General features: G+C 39.8%; 1 protein-coding gene across 1 annotated transcript in view; it reads right to left on the bottom strand.

Annotated features, from left to right (window-relative positions):
• The window catches only part of MMP16 (matrix metallopeptidase 16), a 395,065-nt gene that overhangs the window by 177,953 nt on the left and 197,244 nt on the right, over positions 1-19,868 (bottom strand). Inside the window, exon 3 of the mRNA XM_027561607.1 lies at positions 2,384-2,506. Within this exon, the coding sequence (XP_027417408.1) occupies positions 2,384-2,506 (123 nt within the window). The remainder of the gene's footprint in view (positions 1-2,383; positions 2,507-19,868) is intronic.

The raw sequence follows: 19,868 nt of genomic DNA, 5'->3' as shown, positions 1-19,868 counted from the left end.
AGCAACTCAAAAGTTGATCAAAAGATCTAAACAGTCATCTCACAAAAGATGATGTGCAGATGGCAAACAGGTAAAATATGAAAATATGCTTAGCTTCACAATTCATTAGAGAATTGCAAGTTAAAAAATTGAGCAACCACTTATTAGAATCCAGAACACTGACAAGACTAAATCTTGACAAACTTGTAGAGTAACAGTAACTTTCATTCATTACTGGTAGTAATGGAAAATGGAATAGCCACTTTGAAGATAGTTTGGTAATTACTTAAAAAAGCTAACGTAGTCTTACCTTATGATCAGCAAAATTCCACTCCCAGGTATTTAGACAAATAAGTTGAAAACAAAAGCCCACACAAAAACCATAACGCATGTTTATATCAGCCTTACTAGTAATTGCCAAAAACTGGGAGCAACCAAAAAGTCTTCAACAAATGAACAGGTAAGCAATGGAATATTACTTAGAACACAATAAAAAGAAATGAGCTATCAGGTCATGAAAAGACGGAGGAAACTTAAAGGCATATTTTTAATGAAAAAAAGGTAGTCTAAAAAGGCATAGCTGAAATGGCTATGGCTGGTGTTTCCAACCATATGGCATTCTAGAAAAGGCAAAGACTATAAAGATATTAAAACCATCAGTAGTTTCCAGAGAAGAGGGATGTGAAGGTGCAACAAAGGATTTTCAAGGCAGTGAAACTCTTCTATAGGATACTCTAATGCTGTGGGACTTCCCCAGTGGCTCAGTGGTAAAGAATCTGCTGCAGTGCAAGAGACACGGGCTTGATCTCTGGGCTGGGACGATCCCCTGGAGGAGGGCACAGCAACCCACTTCAGTAGTCTTGCCTGGAGAATCCCATGGACTGAGGAGCCTGGTGGGTTACAGTTTACGGATAGCAAAGAGTCGGACACGACTGAAGCGACTGAGCACGCACACACGCAGGCAATGTAATGCTATATGATATGCATTTCTCAAAATCTGTAAAACTTTGAAACAAAGAGTGAACTCTGGTGCAAACTATTGATTTTAGTCAGTAATATAGCAATACTGACTCAACAATTGTAACAAACACCTAATAAGGGAGAAACTGTGTGAGTGTGTATAGAAGTGGAGGGCGGGGTGAGAATAACTGTATTATCTGCTCAACTTTTCCATAAACCTAAAATGGCCCTAAAGTTAAAATCTATTTTTTTTAAAACCTGGATATACTTTTATTATTTCTAAAAAGTTATCTAGTGTTTATTCTGGGTGTTCTGTTAGAAAGTAATACAATGATGACTAAAGATAGTTTTATTTCTTTAAAAATCCTTACATCTTTTATTTTCTTTTATTACCTTACAACTAGAAGTAGCTGTGCAATGTTGTTGGAAGGGGGACAGAGAGAGCAAGTACTTTGCTGTTTCCCTTAACAGTATTTTTCCCAACACCTCACTTTATAGTGTTCACATTATATGTGAAATACATAAGGCAGCTATGATTTTTGTTTTTCTAGATGCCACCTCTGATTAAGTATCTTCTTTGCTTTAATTCCAAGTTTTCATAAATGGAATTAAATTTTCCTGAACACATTTCTGTATCTATTAAGGTGATCATATAGAGAATTTCCTTTAATACTCCATATTACTTTCAAGACAGAAGAGAGACCAGCCCTGGATTACTAAGTTAGGTTGAATGACCATGGCTTATATTTCTCTGGCATCCTGTTTCTTCCCTTTCAAAACAGGCATCACATTCATATGGCTGTTCAACTTCTCCATATGACTGTAATACCACAAGGAAAGATGAAGTCTCTATGCTTTATTTATCAGAACCTAGCACTGTTCTTTGTCCAAACTGGGACTCAATAAAATGTTGTTCAATTAATTAGTGAATAAATATGAACATCTCCACCAGCAGCCAACTGCCACTCCAGGTTGGAAGATACTCTCATCCCTTGGGCATCGTTCATTGCAGACAAGAACGGAAGATACCTTGCATTGTTGCCAAAAATAGAAAGTGAAATGCTTTCACTAATACTAAAAGTTAATTAATAATTCAAAGACATATTGTTTACATTGCAATTATTTATATACTTTGATTTTTTTATTATGAATACTTGTTAAACAATGTTGTGTATTAGAATGCCCATTTGAAAATTTCTCAGAATATTAGAATTCGCTAAAGAAGCTGGAAGATCGAGTTTACAAAAGTATTTCAAGAAATGCCTGTGTACTGGGCCTCCAAATGGACAACTTATTTTCTTAATTGCAATTTTTGGTTCCTTATGTTACCAGAACATCACTATATGTTACCATGGAGTCAATGTGTATAAGATCTCAAACAAAATGTCAAATGGTTGTAAAAAATGAGAAAAAAAAAACAATAAATCATCCTTAGCTATTTTACCTGTAAGTGATGTGCTTGTGCTGCCACTTCTGGCCTGTCAACGCATACCGCTTTCGACGAATATTAAATTTGGAGCTACCTCTTGTCTGGTCGGGCACACCGCATCGAGGCTTCTTCATCCAGCTGCAAAAAGCAACGTTTTCCAGTTATTACCCAACAAATCTAAAGATTAATTTCCAAAAGAAGTCCAATGAGAAGTTATGACAGTGATAATAAAACTGGGAAAAGAAATAAAGGAAATTTTATTTTAAAATATATTGAAATTTTTTTTTTAAATAAAGGAAATTTTATTAGTTTTATTGCATTTGAATCTAAGAAAAAAGTATATGTTTTTTCCTGAATGATCAAGAATCACTAGTTTATAACTCATATCCTTTAGATAATTTTTCTAACTCATTTTGAGCTAAATGAGTAGGTATTCTGAAGCTTCTAACTAGAATCTGCTATTAACAAGAAGTGTGACCTTGGGCAATTCTCATTCATAAAAGGAGACTTTGTACAATAAATTATAACTAAGGCCTCTTATAGCTTTATGTTCAATATTCAATAGTTTTAAAAATCTACTGCTGCTGCTGCTGCTAAGTCACTTCAGTCGTGTCCGACTCTGTGCGACCCCACAGACGGCAGCCCACCAGGCTCCCCTGTCCCTGGGATTCTCCAGGCAAGAACACTGGAGTGGGTTGCCATTTCCTTCTCCAATGCGTGAGAGTGAAAAAGTGAAGTCGCCCAATTGTGTCCGACTCCTAGCAACCCCATGGACTGCAGCCTACCAGGCTCCTCCATCCACATGGCCTTAAATTCCAGGACTCAAGGAGATATGCAGATGATACCACCCTTATGACAGAAAGTGAAGAAGAATTAAAGAGCCTCTTGAAGAAAGTGAAAGAGCAGAATGAAAAAGTTGGCTTAAATCTCAACTTTCAGAAAACTAAGATCATGGCATCGGGTCCCATCACTTCATGGCAAATAGATGGGGAAACAATGGAAACAGTGACTGACTTTATTTTGGGGAGCTCCAAAATCACTGCAGATGGTGATTGCAGCCATGAAATTAAAAGATGCTGGCTCCGTGGAAGAAAAGCTATGACCAACCTAGACAGCATATTAAAAAGCAGAGACATTACTTTGCTAACAAAGGTCTGTCTAGTAAAGGCTATGGTTTTTCCAGTGGTCATGTATGGATGTGACAGTTGGACTATAAAGAAAGCAAAGCACTGAAGAATTGATGATTTTGAACTGTGGTATTGGAAAAGACTCTTGAGAGTAACTTGGACAGCAAGGAGATCCAACCAGTGAATCCTAAAGGAAATCAGTCCTGAATATTCATTGGAAGGACTGATACTGAAGCTGAAACTCCAATACTTTGGCCGCCTGACATGAAAAACTGACTCAATGGAAAAGACCCTGATGCTGGGAAATATTGAAGGCAGGAGGAGAAGGGGACGACAGAGGATGAGATGGTTGGATGGCATCACCGATTCAATAGACATGAGTTTGAGCAAGCTTTGGGAGTTAAGTGATGGACAGGGAGACCTGGTGTGCTGCTGTTCATGGGGTTGCCATGAGTTGGACATGATTGAATGACTGAACTGAACAAGGAGATATATGCTACTCTTTTCTAGCTTACACATATGCAAATTATTTTAAAAAGGCAAAAAAATTTGCATTTTTCCATTTTTTTCTTCTTTTCAGTTTAAGCATTTTCTAAATAACAGCCATTCTCTCTGAATTCTTCATAATAACCAAATTTAATGCTTAAGAATTTTTTTCTGAATATGAGGTTTAGTATCACACAAATAAAATTTAAATATTAACATTAGGAAAATAAAATGTTGGTTTTGATTTATTTATTGTTAATGCTTATATAGATACAGTTGTCTAACCTCTTTTGGAATATCTCATTTGACCATTGTCATGTTTTCTATGTACTTTCCTCTTGTCTACAGAGAAACATTTTCATGATTTTGATAGGTTTTTCATTAGTGACTCATAAAATAACTTTACCATTCATTATGATATTTAATTTAACAATTACAAACTAAAGCAGAATCTTCATGATGTTACATGCTTCAGAAAGTGGAAATAAGAAAAGAATCACTTCTCATTATATTTCATCACATACTTAATTTCTATACTCTTTATACATAAATAATTGACTACAGAGATGACTGTCTAAAGATGTCCATTTCATGAAAATGAATGAAATAGTTAACATATTACATGGATAAATCAGCTAACCAGCTTTTATAAACATAATAATGTCATGCAGCAACAAAAGCACAATTTTTAGTTTTTAAGAAAGACAACACTTTTCTGATAAGCATTATACATTTGTCCTCTTCTATTCTATTGCCAGTAATAATGTAAACACTGGAGTTACCAGGCTTAAAAACTCCATTCTCATTTATAATGCATTGTAGAAGTACTTAAGAAAATCACCCTTTCCCTTTTTTTAAAGTCTCCAAACCAAATAAGATGTCTTGCAAATGCTAATGTCTAGAAGGCTATCCAGCTCTATGAAGCTGAAGTCTCTGGAACTAAGAACTGAGATATCTTACTTCCCAGGACTCTCTTAATCACTAAATTTGAAAGACATTTCACTAGACTATAAAACAGTCAAGGGCAGGGGATCTACATACTCCCAGTACCTGTACAATTCCTAGCATTTAAAAGATGCTCAATAAACAAATGAATAGAGACATTTTAAATGAAAACATTTTCATTATATTCTATAAGATCTAGATATACTCAGCTAACAAATATTAAGCATTAATGAAGGACTTATGAAAATTTCAATGGCTTTTATATATGAATATTTCATTAATCATCAGATCAGATCAGATCAGTCGCTCAGCCGTGTCCGACTCTTTGCGACCCCATGAATCACAGCACGCCAGGCCTCCCTGTCCATCACCAACTCCCGGAGTTCACTCAGACTCACGTCCATCGAGTCAGTGATGCCATCCAGCCATCATTAACCATACTCTCAACCAAAAATTATATTTCTTGGGTAAGTACTTATTCTGACTTATCTCCCTGAAAGTATTGTGAGAATAAATAATACTTGATTATTAAATATTAATAAATTTAGTTAATGTGGGATGTGACTACACTTACATTTAGCTAAAGAAAAGATTTAAGCAAACACTCTATGAGGAAAAATCATTTTAAAATGGATAGTAGGATAAAAGTTGACAATTTGTATTTATACTGATACATTATCAAGATAAAGTGTATTTTCAATGAGGATATATTCTCTAGAATTACTTCCACAATACACAAAATTAAAAGATGAAAGCAGTCATGTTTTTTCAAACATTCAAACTTACTAATGTGAATCTCCATTTTAAGTTGTGCACATGTTGGATCAGTAAAAATTTTCTCAGTGAAGCACTGCATCTTCCAAAGGACAAGGGTTTTAGGTATGAGTATTAATTTGGTTCCTATGCTCAAAGATGTCTCTGCTAAGTTCCTAATGTATTTCTTTAGCTTTTTCCCACTTCATATAATTTTTTCTTATGCTCCAACTATTTACTCATTCCATCCTGATCCATTTTCCTACAATATTTTCAAGCTTTTATAAAATGCTAAGAGATATATGAAAAAAGTGTGGATAAAAAGATAAGACAAGCTCTTGAAGAGCTCCCAGTCTAAGTTAATATAGCATGATAGAAAAAAAAAATTACAGTATAATTGGTTAAGTATTCTCACATCTCCATGTAGCCACCTTGTCATCATTTCTAACTTTACATGTAATTTAAAAATTATAATTTTCCAGCCCCAAAATTGCAACAATTCCTCTGACAACTTAACTCAGCCAAAAGTCTTTATAAATGATATAAGCAAGATACACAGGTAACATCTTCCACAGATTTCTCCTCACATCTAATCAATCATCATGCAGTTTCTTCTGCCTCCAACACTTCTTTGTATCTCTCACTCTTAGCAGTGCCTCCTCACTCCTAAAGATAAATCTTTTGAAAGCACGGACGTGTTTCCTACATGTTCTGAGCACAAAATGCTTTTATAGACAGAATCTTACTCAGGCATACTCAGCAAGGGTAACCCTTGTTCCCTTAATTCCCAAGATCCACACAAGTTCCTACAGAACTGTATCACTGATCCTGCTCTTGATGCCAACTGTCTTGCTGTTCACAGTGTTCACTGAACCCAGGGTAGGCAAGGCATGTGCTGAGGATGGAAGGAGACTCGAGGAGCCATAGGAACTGCAGACACGTTTATTCTCTCCGGGCTGACACAGCAGCCATAACACAGCCTCTCTACTGGTTGCCGCATCAGCTGTAGCAGCAGCCACAACATAACCATAATGGAGCCGTAGCTCAGCCATGACATAAGCTCATAAGAACGACCATGATGCCACTCCAGTGCAGCCCCAGTGCTCTAGCAGCCAGGGCTTTTGTGGTGAGGCTCTTACAGGCATATCACACAAAGCAGCTCATAACCAAATGAGTATCTCGTGACCAAGCAAGTTCCTTGAGACCCAGTGAGTACTTTGTGACCAGGTGAGTACCTCGTGAGGAAGCAAGTACCACGTGATCAAGCAAGTACCTTGTGACTCAGTGAGTACCTCATGACCAAGCAAGTACCTCATGAGGAAGCGAGTTCACGTGACCAAGCAAGTACCTCGTGACCCAGTGAGTACCTCGTTACCAAGCAAGTACCTCATGAGGAAGCAAGTACCACATGACCAAGCAAGTACCTTGTGACTCAGTGAGTACCTCATGACCAAGCAAGTACCTCGTGAGGAAGCGAGTACCATGTGACCAAGCAAGTACCTTGTGACTCAGTGAGTACCTTGTGACCAAGCAAGTACCTCGTGACCCAGTGAGTACCTCATGACCAAGCAAGTACCTCATGAGGAAGCGAGTACCATGTGACCAAGCAAGTACCTTGTGACTCAGTGAGTACCTCGTGACCAAGCAAGTACCTCGTGACCCAGTGAGTACCTCGTGACCAAGCAAGTACCTCGTGAGGAAGCAAGTACCACGTGACCAAACAAGTACCTTGTGACTCAGTGAGTACCTCGTGACCAAGCAAGTACCTCATGAAGAAGCAAGTATCACGTGACCAAGCAAGTATCTTGTGACTCAGTGAGTACCTCATGACCAAGCAAGTACCTCGTGAGGAAGCAAGTACCACGTGACCAAGCAAGTACCTCGTGACCTAGTGAGTACCTCATGACCAAGCAAGTACCTCGTGAGGAAGCGAGTACCATGTGACCAAGCAAGTACCTTGTGACCCAGTGAGTACCTTGTGACCCAGTGAGTACCTCGTGACCCAGTGAGTACCTCGTGACCCAGTGAGTACCTTGTGACTAAGCGAGTTCCTCATGATGTGTATGTGCAGTGCTATAAGTGAGCTCAGCTGTTACATAAACATTATTTACAAAACCTGGGGCCAGAGCGAGAGGCTATGGGCCAAGAGAGACAGACCACATGATCTTGGCTAATTTGTTCTTTCCCTACACTGTACCCCTTCCGAGTCTCTCGCCTCATAATCTCCAAGCAGTCCATCTTCCACGATATTTCCTTGGCGAGTAACACTGACCCTTGGATTTACACCTTGCAATAGCAGTAGCTACAACAACAAACAGGGACATCCCCAATACAGGGCAAAACCCAGTGTCAGGTCTCATGTTGCAGTCCTTGCCCTCAGGGGCCTAGAAGAGCCATCCACCAGGTGGAGTGCCTTTATCTTCCTTGGCCAAGTCCAGCCCATCATCAGGCCTTGTGAGACTGCGGGAAAGCCTCCACAGGGGCAACTCCACTCCTGCGGAATTTTTATTAAAGACCTGCAAAGCCCCCCACAGGCACCGGGCCCACCCCTTCAAGGAGGGGCATTTTGTGTGTATTTTCCACAGCCCATCCGCAAAATTCCAAATGCTTTCACACTGCTCTAAATCTGCACGAGAATCAGAGGTTATTAGCACATCCTAGGACACAGCCTTTACAGTACACTGTTCTAAATCTACATCATACAACATAGGACAAAGGTTCTGACTTGCTGTAAAGAAGGTTGCATTTGGCACTGGTATCAACCAGGGCCATTACTCTCTGTACATTAGCTAGTGACCAGTGAATTCCAAGTTCTACTTGGAGCCTCTGGTCCCTGTTTGGGTTTTTCGGGCAGGCCCCTTGGTCTGAGTTCTGTTCAAAGTGAAAAAAAGGCATCATCGAAAGGATCATCCTCAGGCACCAGGTAATCTTTTAACTGAACTGCCCAGAATCTCTGGCTGTGGGTGCTTCTCCAACTTGGTAAACTGCTGCTCTGATCTCAGTTCCTCCATGGCTCAAGGAGCAGAGCATTGGGCTGTCCACCAATTTTATTTCTGTCAACTCCCGCTGCCAGCAAATCAGCCCACATTTGCATTCTCGTTACTCGGATGGGGCCTTTACCAGCTCGGGTCCCCTTTGGGGTCTTCACGCTTCTACTCCCCTTTGCCTGCAGCCGTCCCTCTATTTCTCCCAAGGGAGTCACCATTGACATCACCTCATAGCTGGGGTGCCCACAGAGGGGGCAAGAATAGCAGTCAGGGATCCAAAACTGGTAGACAGGGCATTGTTCAAAACGGCGTCTTGAATGCCACAAGTAAACGCTCATCTTCTGGGCCTCGGGTGTTTGGGTTGAACGTTGACTGCTTCGTGCCCAGTTCTCTCACTGCTTGGGCCAACTCATAGAGGTATACCATTTACTCACAGTATCCAGGAGCTCTCCCACATGTGACCACGTGGTGCAAACGGCAGCTTTAATCCATTTCCATGAGGGCATGTGTTTGGTTAGGCGCACCGTGCATGAGTCGCCAGGATTCTGCAACCTTTGTCTCAGTGAGGGGTGAGTGGCTATAGATGCCAGTTCTACCTCATCCCCAACACATATAATCCTGGGCACCCCTGTGTCCCAAAGTCGCAAGAGCCATGCTGCCAAGGGTTCCCCTTGCTTTTGCCGAAATTTCAGACCCAAGTCAACCAACTCTGCCGGAGTATATGGTCGATATGTCATGAGCTCAGTCACATTGGAGGACCCTTGAGGACGCCGCCCTCCCCTCCCCGGGCCACATGCTTCTCATGCTTCCCTTTCTGCTGTACAGCAGGCCTCACAGCCAAGCGGGAACCTGTGGTCTCACAGAGTTCGTTATCACACTCCCTTACTGCCTCGCCCTCAGGGATGCTGGGTTCTTCAGGGCCACGGGTTCTTGCTCTAAGGCCAATATACGTTGTTCAAGTTCTTCTGAGTGTCTCTGCACATCGTGTACCAGCGTGGCATCACAGAGCGCACTACCAGTATTCACCTTCAGGGCAGTCAGGAAAATCCACCCCACAGTGTCAGCGGCAGTCTGTGCCATCTTGTTCAGCAAATGGGAACTCATGGCCTGTAACGCCATTTCCTTGCTGTCTGGGGACCCATCCATGCGTCCCTGTTTTCCACCAGAGCGCATGCAGAGAGAATGACAGCCACACAGTGCCAGATGCTATCTGGTGGCCACTGGCGTCCTCCATCCAGTGGAGCCTCGGGCTCCTCTACCTGCTGGGTATCCTGCTGTCTACACCAGTTGTATCTCTGATCCTGCTCATGACGTCAATTGTCTTGGTGTTTACACTGTTCGCTGAACCCAGGGTAGGCAAGGTGTGAGCTAACAGGCTGGAAGGAGACTCAAGGAGCCATAGGAATTGCAGACAGGTTCATTCTCTCCTGGCTGGCATAGCAGTCATAATACAACCTCTCTCCTGGCTGAAGCAGCAGCAACAGCAGCCACAAGATAACCATGACAGAGCCATAAAGTAGCCATGATGTAACCTCATATAACCATGATGCCACTCCAATGTAGCCCCGGTGCCATAGCAGCCATGGCTTTCCTAGTGAACTTCTTACAGGCATAGTGCACAAAACACCTCGTGACCAAGCAAGTACCTCATGAGCAAGCGAGTACCTCCTGACGTGCATGCACAGTGCTATAATTGATCTCAGCTGTTACATACATGGGGCCAGAACAAGAGGCTGTGGGGCAAGAGTGCCTGACCATGCCATCTAGGCTAATTTTGCTCTTTGCCTACAAGAACCAAATCCCTTTCTGCCTTTGTATACAGTGACTTCTGTCTGGAATGCTTTTTCCGCCTTGTTGACACTGACAATCGTGATCTTCCTGTATTGTTTAACTTGCACAGGTACAGCTGACCATCTCACACAGCACGTACTACGGTGCATAACCAACGTGTGCATGTCTGTCTCTGTCTTTCGCCAGCCTGTGCATCCAGCCAGAGAGCACTGTATGGGGCCCAGACCCAGTGACGTTTCCAATGAGGAACATGAAGCAAATGAATGGTCTTCATGTAATTTTTTTTTTGCACATAACGACCTGCCCCCTACTATCCTATGTGTTTCTTAAAGACTTTGTAGCTCATAGTTCTGTGCCTTGAACAAATGCTTCTATAGATGAATATTATGTGGAAACTTTCATATACAATTAAATCATAAAGTATATGACAAGTGTAAGAAATAAACACAAGAACAGGTATAATGCAATATAAACTAATAATTTAACTTAAAGAACACTTATGGGCATTGGTCAAGATAATTCTACGTTAACCTCACCAATACATGTATCTAAATATTCTAGCACAGAGATATTAGCAGGTATTAACTATTAAAATCTTGATTCCGGCTTGTGTTTCTTCCAGTCCAGCGTTTCTCATGATGTACTCTGCATAGAAGTTAAATAAACAAGGTGACAATATACAGCCTTGACAAACTCCTTTTCCTATTTGGAACCAGTCTGTTGTCCCATGTCCAGTTCTAACTGTTGCTTCCTGACCTGCATACAAATTTCTCAAGAGGCAGATCAGGTGGTCTGGTATTCCCATCTCTTGAAGAATTTTCCACAGGTTATTGTGATCCACACAGTCAAAGGCTTTGGCATAATCAATAAAGCAGAAATAGATGTTTTTCTGGAACTCACTTGCTTTTTCCATGATCCAGTGGATGTTGGCAATTTGATCTCTGGTTCCTCTGCCTTTTCTAAAACCAGCTTGAACATCAGGAAGTTCACGGTTCACATATTGCTTAAGCCTGGCTTGGAGAATTTTGAGCATTACTTTACTAACGTGTGAGATGAGTGCAATTGTGTGGTAGCTTGAGCATTCTTTGGCATTGCCTTTCTTTGGGATTGGAATGAAAACTGACCTTTTGCAGTCCTGTGGCCACTGGTGAGTTTTCCAAATTAGCTGGCATATTGAGTGCAGCACTTTCACAGCATCATCTTTCAGGATTTGGAATAGCTCAACTGGAATTCCATCACCTGCACTAGCTTTGATCGTAGTGATGCTTTCTAAGGCCCACTTGACTTCACATTCCTGGATGTCTGGCTCTAGGTCAGTGATCACACCATCGTGATTATCTGGGTCGTGAAGATCTTTTTTGTACAGTTCTTCTGTGTATTCTTGCCATCTCTTCTTAGTATCTTCTGCTTCTGTTAGGTCCATACCATTTCTGTCCTTTATCGAGCCCATCTTTGCATGAAATGTTCCTTTGGTATCCCTGATTTTCTTGAAGAAATCTCTGGTCTTTCCCATTCTGTTGTTTTCCTCTATTTCTTTGCATTGATCACTGAAGAAGGCTTTCTTATCTCTTCTTGCTATTCTTTGGAACTCTGCATTCAGATGTTTATATCTTCCTTTTCTTCTTTGCTTTTCGCTTCTCTTCTTTTCACAGCTATTTGTAAGGCCTCCCCAGACAGCCATTTTGCTTTTTTGCATTTCTTTTCCATGGGGATGGTCTTGATCCCTGTCTCCTGTACAATGTCACGAACCTCATTCCATAGTTCATCAGGCACTCTATCTATCAGATCTAGGCGCTTAAATCTATTTCTCACTTCCACTGTATAATCATAAGGGATATGATTTAGGTCATACTTGAATGGTCTAGTGGTTTTCCCTACTTTCTTCAATTTAAGTCTGAATTTAGCAATAAGGAGTTCATGGTCTGAGCCACAGTCAGCTCCTGGTCTTGTTTCTGCTGACTGTATAGAGCTTCTTCATCTTTGGCTAGAAAGAATATAATCAATCTGATTTCGGTGTTGACCATATGGTGATGTCCATGTATAGAGTCTTCTCTTGTGTTTTTGGAAGAGGGTGTTTGCTATGACCAGTGCATTTTCTTGGCAAAACTATTAGTCTTTGCCCTGCTTTATTCTGTATTCCAAGGCCAAATTTGCCTGTTACTCCAGGTGTTTCTTGACTTCCTACTTTTGCATTCCAGTCCCCTATAATGAAAAGGACACCTTTTTTGGGTGTTAGTTCTAAAAGGTCTTGTAGGTCTTCATAGAACCATTCAACTTCAGCTTCTTCAGCGTTACTGGTTGGGGCATAGACTTGGATTACTGTGATATTGAATGGTTTGCCTTGGAAACGAACAGAGATCATTCTGTCGTTTTTGAGATTGCATCCAAGTACTGCATTTCGGACTCTTTTGTTGACCATGATGGCCACTCCATTTCTTCTGAGGGATTCCTGCCCGCAGTAGTAGATATAATGGTCATCTGAGTTAAATTCACCCATTCCAGTCCATTTCAGTTCGCTGATTCCTAGAATGTTGACATTCACTCTTGCCATCTCTTGTTTTTTGCCATCTCTTGTGTTTCTTGGACTGGAAGAAACACAAGCTGGAATTAAGACTGCCAGGAGAAATATCAATAACCTCAGATATTTAGATGACACAACCCTTATGGCAGAAAGTGAAGAGGAACTAAAAAGCCTCTTGATGAAAGTGAAAGAGGAGAGGGAAAAAGTTGGCTTAAAGCTCAACATTCAGAAAACGAAGATCATGGCATCCGGTCTCACCAGTTCATGGGAAATAGATGGGGAAAAAGTGGAAACGGTGTCAGACTTTATTTTTATGGGCTCCAAAATCACTACAGTTGGTGACTGCAGCCATGAAATTAAAAGACGCTTACTCCTTGGAAGGAAAGTTATGACCAACCTAGATAGCATATTCAAAAGCAGAGACATTACTTTGCCAACAAAGTTTTGTCTAGTCAAGGCTATGGTTTTTCCTGTGATCATGTATGGATGTGAGAGTTGGACTGTGAAGAAGGCTGAGTGCTGAAGAATTGATGCTTTTGAACAGTGGTCTTGGAGAAGACTCTTGAGAGTCCCTTGGACTGCAAGGAGATCCAACCAGTCCATTCTGAAGGAGATCAGCCCTGGGATTTCTTTGGAAGGGATGATGCTGAAGCTGAAACTCCAGTACTTTGGCCACCTCATGCAAAGAGTTGACTCATTGGAAAAGACTCTGATGCTGGGAGGGATTGGGGGCAGGAGGAGAAGGGGACAACAGAGGATGAGATGGCTGGATTGCACCACTGACTCGATGGACGTGAGTCTGAGTGAACTCTGGGAGTTGGTGATGGACAGGGAGGCCTGGCGTGCTGCAATTCATGGGGTCGCAAAGAGTCGGACACGACTGAGCGACTGATCTGATCTGATCTGATCTGAACTATTAAAATATGTCAAGTCTTCAAAATATGATCAGAGCACGTGGTGGCACTAAATATGCCATGCAGTGTTTGAGCTAAATCTGTCCTCAGGATTTTTACATGATTCCAACCGTTTATTCATTAATTATATAAGCATTTGTTTCTCTCACAGTTTTTAAGTTCTCCATGACATAAAGAGTGGTCAGTGTTTATTAGAACTTATCAATGAATTAAATGCTGTCTAACACTAAAAGCAAAATTAGCATATTAATGTTGCTATTCAGGTAAAGTCTGGTGATCCACTTCTAGTTATCATCCACCAAAATGTTAGTTGTATTCACATACAATTTGATAAATCCCGTATTTACCTATAGAGAAGAATCTAAAACTGGATGCAAAAAGTAAAATTGACTGATTGTCTCACCTAAGATAATGGCTTCATCATATGAAAAGAGAAGGTGTTGAAGTGCATTTATGTGTGTGTGTGTGTGTTATTTTCAAGTAGCACTTTTTTGTGAAAGTGTCATTACTAAAGCACTTCTCTTTTTCATTGTGACAATACAGATGCACCTGTGTTTCTCTATTGACTTACTTGCTAAGAATTTTAATTTGACATTCCAAAACAAACAAAGACATGCGGAATGAGCACTGGGCTGAGGATGCGAGCCTCCAAGAGAGACATTCTGTAAAATCAAGGTATAAGTAATGGCATCACCCAATTTTCATAAATATAATGCTGTTATTAAGTGTTGATTTAACTGTTTAGAACCCAGAACACTTTTAAACTAGTTCAGCAGATCACTAATATCTTCATTTAAATTAATTCATCTTAAAAATTAAAACAATTAAAATCAACTTTCTTGTGAAAAGTTATATTATATAAGTTGAAAGCAAGAATTCTAGAGCCAAACTACCAGGGTTTCCCTTCCCTTCCACTGATTCACAAGCCCTGTGCTATTAGTCACTCTACTATATCTTTCTGTGCTTTAGCTTCCTCTTTGAAATGAAACAATTGTACTATTACGAATTAATATGAGAATTAAACTATTTAAATCATATGAAATACTTAAGAACAGTTCCTGGCACATAGTAATGTTATTATTATTAACTAATAATTATAACACTTAATTCAGTTCAGTCACTCTAGTCGTGTCCGACTCTTTGCGACCCCATGAACCGCAGCACACCAGGCCTCCCTGTCCATCACCAACTCCCAGAGTTTACCCAAACTCATGTCCATTGAGTCGGTGATGCCATCCAACCATCTCATCCTCTGTCGTCCCCTTCTCCTCCAGCCCTCAATCTTTCCCAGCATCAGGGTCTTTTCAAATGAGTCAGCTCTTTGCATCAGGTGGCCAAAGTATTGGAACACCCAGGACTGATATCCTTTAGGATGGACTGGTTGGATCTCCTTGCAGTCCAAGGGACTCTCAAGAGTCTTCTCCAACACCACAGTTTAAAAGCATCAATTCTTCTGTGCTCACCTTTCTTTATAGTCCAACTTTCACATCCGTACACGACTACTGGAAAAACCAAAGCCTTGACTAGATGGACCTTTATTGACAAAGTAACGTCTCTACTTTTCAATTTGCTGTCTAGGTTGGTCATAACTTTCCTTCCAAGGAGTAAGCGTCTTTTAATTTCATGGCTGCAGTCACCATATGCAGTGATTTTGGAGCCCCCCCAAAATAAAGTCAGCCTCTGTTTCCACTGTTTCCCTATCTATTTGCTATGAAGTGATGGGACCAAATGCCTTACTACTATTTTACAAATATCAGGAAGTAGTTGTACTTCTACTACAGGAAGTAGTAGAAGCAGCAGTATACAGATTTCAATTTACGTTGACTTGTATGTTGACCTAAAGCACTCTGTTATTCAAGACAGCGATGATTCTAGTATTTTGATAACAAACAACAACAGGTACATTATCCTCTGCTTTATGTAAATAATGTAACCATAAGCTTCTAAACAAGTTTGCAGTAATGCTAAGAGTCACTATACATTAAAAAGTATTCATTATCTTCAGTTAAAAATGACGAGTTGGGCATTATGTCAAACATTTGGGGCTACCCGTTGTATGATTCCAAGAGGTTCCTTCAAGTTGTAGTCCATCCCCCAGATGCCCATAGTGGAGCTGCAGGAAGGCACCTCCTCAATAGACTAAGATGAGAATGCTGCCCTTTGGAGTTGAAGTTGTGCCACACAGTGGCTTTGTGCACATATATCTAACTTTACCAAGAGAAAAAGATGTCAAATATATATTTTGTGCATTATGCATTAGTAATCTCTGAAAAATATTCATCAGCATAATATATTAAACAGGTTTCTATCCTCCAAACTTTTCCAAGTTCTAATGAAAGGTAAGAGTAACATTAAAGTTGACCAAGAAACCTTTCTAGAAATTTTAAAAATTGGCTTATTTTTATTGCCTTCAAAATTCTCACATTTTGCTTGTATTCACAGAGCCAAGTTCAACAATCATGAAGGAAATTTTTCAAAAGTTAATTAACTTAGAGCTCAAAATGTAGATAGACTGATAGCTCACTCTAGTCCAGAATCTCTTTTTGTCTATTAACTCGTTAGCTGTCTGCATGGACACACGTGTTATTCATAAAGATGAAACTTCAAAGTCAAACTACTTAAAAACCCACGCAAAGAGAGTAAAAGTATTAAGACTCCATGACTATGTAAAATGATAGAATGCAATTTCAGCATGGATTGTTACCACACATATATTTGATATTACAGAAGCTCAGAGAATTGCTTAAGTTGTGTAATTATAGGGATTATACTCACAAAAATGGTACATAATCTGAGCTGAGTATCCTGAGTAACAAATACCTCAAGACTGGGGGCTTCCCTGATAGTTCAGCTGGCAAAGGATCCTCCTACAATACGGGAGACCTGGGTCCAATCCCTGGCTTGGGAAGATCCCCTGGAGGAGGGCATGGCAACCCATTTCAGTAGTCTTGCCTGGAGAATCCCCACGGACAGAGGAGCCTGGCGGGCTGCAGTTCATGGGGTCGCAAAGAGTCGGACACGACTGAGTGACTAAGAGCAGCATGGGATTTTTCAGAGGGAGAAACAGACAAGAGGCAAATGAAGCTACAGTTTCTAGTTTGAGTGACAATGAGAATGACACAAAGGACAGAGGAGGCATCACAGTCTAGGAAGGGAGAATGATGAGGAGTTAACAAGGCTTTAATGGGTTCATCTAGAAATAACTACCAAGTATAACACTCCATTTAAAGGAAAAGCTGCTTTCTCAATTCCAAAATAATTGAGTTAGAATAAAATTCCTTCAAAGAAAAAAACACCAAAAACAAACAAACAAAAAGCAGAAAAACTGGTTGGTTTTAAATTTAAGGCTGCTTATTTAGTTGATGTTTCATTATAATGCTGTAACAGAAATTTTACTTTAAAGCCTACACGCTGACACAATTCTTTCTCTGGGTCTGGAATCTGATCCACTGTATGCCAGAAAAAGACCCATGTCTTTCCCTACACCTCTGTACTTTTTACATCATCCTGCCAAAGAAGGGTTACAAACTGTTCAGACCCCTTTCCACACGAAGGGTTCAAATGAATCCTGCACACATTTCTCCTCCATTATCTCCTGACAAAGACCTGTTTTTAGCTACTTTAGAAAATCAAACCTATCCACCTTGAGTCTTTTCAGTGATCAGCAGGGGCTCTCAAATGTGGGAGAGACACAAATGACACCTTTTATAGGACCCAGCGGTCTCATTTTAGTATCTAGTGATAAGCGTAACTCAGAGAAGGCAATGGCACGCCACTCCAGTTCTCTTGCCTGGAAAATCCCAGGGACGGTGGAGTCTGGTGGGCTGCTGTCCATGGGGTCACACAGAGTCGGACACGACTGACGAGACTTAGCAGCAGCAGCAGCAGCAATAAGCATAACTAACATAATTTGTTTTCCAGGTCACAATTTATTGTTTTTAAAACTGAGCCATAATTTTCATAAAAAGTTATCAGCTCTGCATTAGGGAATACGAAGGCTTGTCCACAACACTTTTTATAGTGTTGGGATGAAAGAGTTCTGTATCATTCACAGCAACAAAACACAGAACTTGCTGGAGATTTTGCTTAACAACTTAACACTGTATTTATTTTGGATAAGAGGCATGTTATGACTAAAACAAAAATTTGATAGTATACTATTAAGAGAGAATTCCAATAATAATAGGGCAGCAGTACCAAAATTCTATTTTGGTAGAAATAGAAATGCTATTTCAAAATCCTATTTCCAATATTGATAACAGGTTTCTTATTTTCAAAGAATGCATTATACTAATTATTCATTCTTTTTTCACAGATGCAAACCAAAGTTAATATTTAAGTATCTCTTTCAAAATGTTAGGGGAGGTAACGTATTTATTTTTATCAAACTGCTTGTAAACTGTTTAATCTTCAATCATTTGTTATTTGTTTTCTTAATTTGATGAAACAGAAATAGTATGACTAACATCATACTTATACCATCATAGTTATACCATAAGTATAAGTATTAGAAGCAAAATACAATTTTAAAATCATATATTAAATTAACTTAATATGTAAGAATTAATTATATATACCTGAGCCCAGATATTTTATGTATTTAAGAAAAATGTGCCATTTCTCAAAGGAACACAGCATGGTACAGTGGGAAGTTCCCCAAGTAAATGTTAGAAATTCTGGACTCTGAAACTAATTTGGACGTCACTTAGACTTTGACTTTCAGTCTTAAAAAAGTAGAGAGAAAAATGCATTCTTATCTTCCCTATTGTGTAGGGTTGATATATATTGATCATTATAAAAGCTGAAGTATTTTGAGTATCAAGGACTCAATGGACACAAATAATTCTTCCCTGCACTGAAAGAATGAATCATCTCCTCCTTTGCTATCTAGAAACAATAACGCTATTTGACAATGTTAGGGAACTTACAGTGTACTTGTGGCAAAATAATTTGTGACTATGTCTAGCTATACAGTTAACTTGAAGTTTCTTTTATTTCTAATAGAAAAACTAAATTTTCATTGACTTTAACATCAATGAAAAATATGTTCAGACATAACTGTCAATAAACCACAGCATCACATTGTTCAGTTCAGTTGCTCAGTCGTGTCCGACTCTTTGCGACCCCATGAACTGCAGCACGCCAGGCCTCCCTGTCCATCACCAACTCCCAGAGTCCACTCAGACTCATGTCCATAGAGTGGGTGATGCCATCTAACCATCTCATCCTCTGGCGTCCCCTTCTCCTCCTGCGTTCAATCTTTCCCAGCATCAGGGTCTTTTCTAATGAGTCAGCTCTTTGCATCAGGTGGCCAAAGTATTGGAACTTCAGCTTCAATATCAGTCCTTCCAATGAACACCCAGGACTGATCTCCTTTAGGATGAACTGGTTGGATCACATTGTTATTGACAATTATTAATAATAACAAGGCAAATATTTTGATGAATACAGAATATCATGAAAAAATCACAGAATACAAAATAACACTTTATTCTTTTTGTTTATCAGTGTTTCAACAATTACTATATTATTTTACTCTCAATTTTTAAATAATGATTTTTATACCTTGCTCACATGCACATAATTTATTTTCCCCCCACTGAAGAAAAAAACAACCAAATATCCACAAACTTGTCTACCAGTTTTTTTAACTGTTTACCAGTTTTTTAACTGGTAAGTTGCTTTTCAAATGTTGCTCCTTTGGTTAACTTCTGTCTTACTGTCTCTGCTTTTTCTCCTTTTACCCTCTGAAAAAATGGAATCTTTGGAAAATCTTTATATTCATTATTAGAATTCTTTCGTGTTTTCTTTTCCTCTCCCATTGAAAAGGACCTTGGTAACTAAGGCACATTCTTCTTTGTGTTATAACACTGATCATAATGTTTTGCTACAAGATGTATTGTACTACTCAAGCTGTTTTCTATATTTCTCTAATTTGTATCTTTCACTCAGAACATAACATGAAGCAGAGATAAT

The sequence above is a fragment of the Bos indicus x Bos taurus genome, chromosome 14 (genome assembly GCF_003369695.1).
Source record: "Bos indicus x Bos taurus breed Angus x Brahman F1 hybrid chromosome 14, Bos_hybrid_MaternalHap_v2.0, whole genome shotgun sequence".
Classification (NCBI taxonomy): domain Eukaryota; kingdom Metazoa; phylum Chordata; class Mammalia; order Artiodactyla; family Bovidae; genus Bos; species Bos indicus x Bos taurus.
The sequence above is the reverse complement of the archived record's forward strand: the minus strand, read 5'-3'. Positions and strand labels throughout refer to the sequence as shown.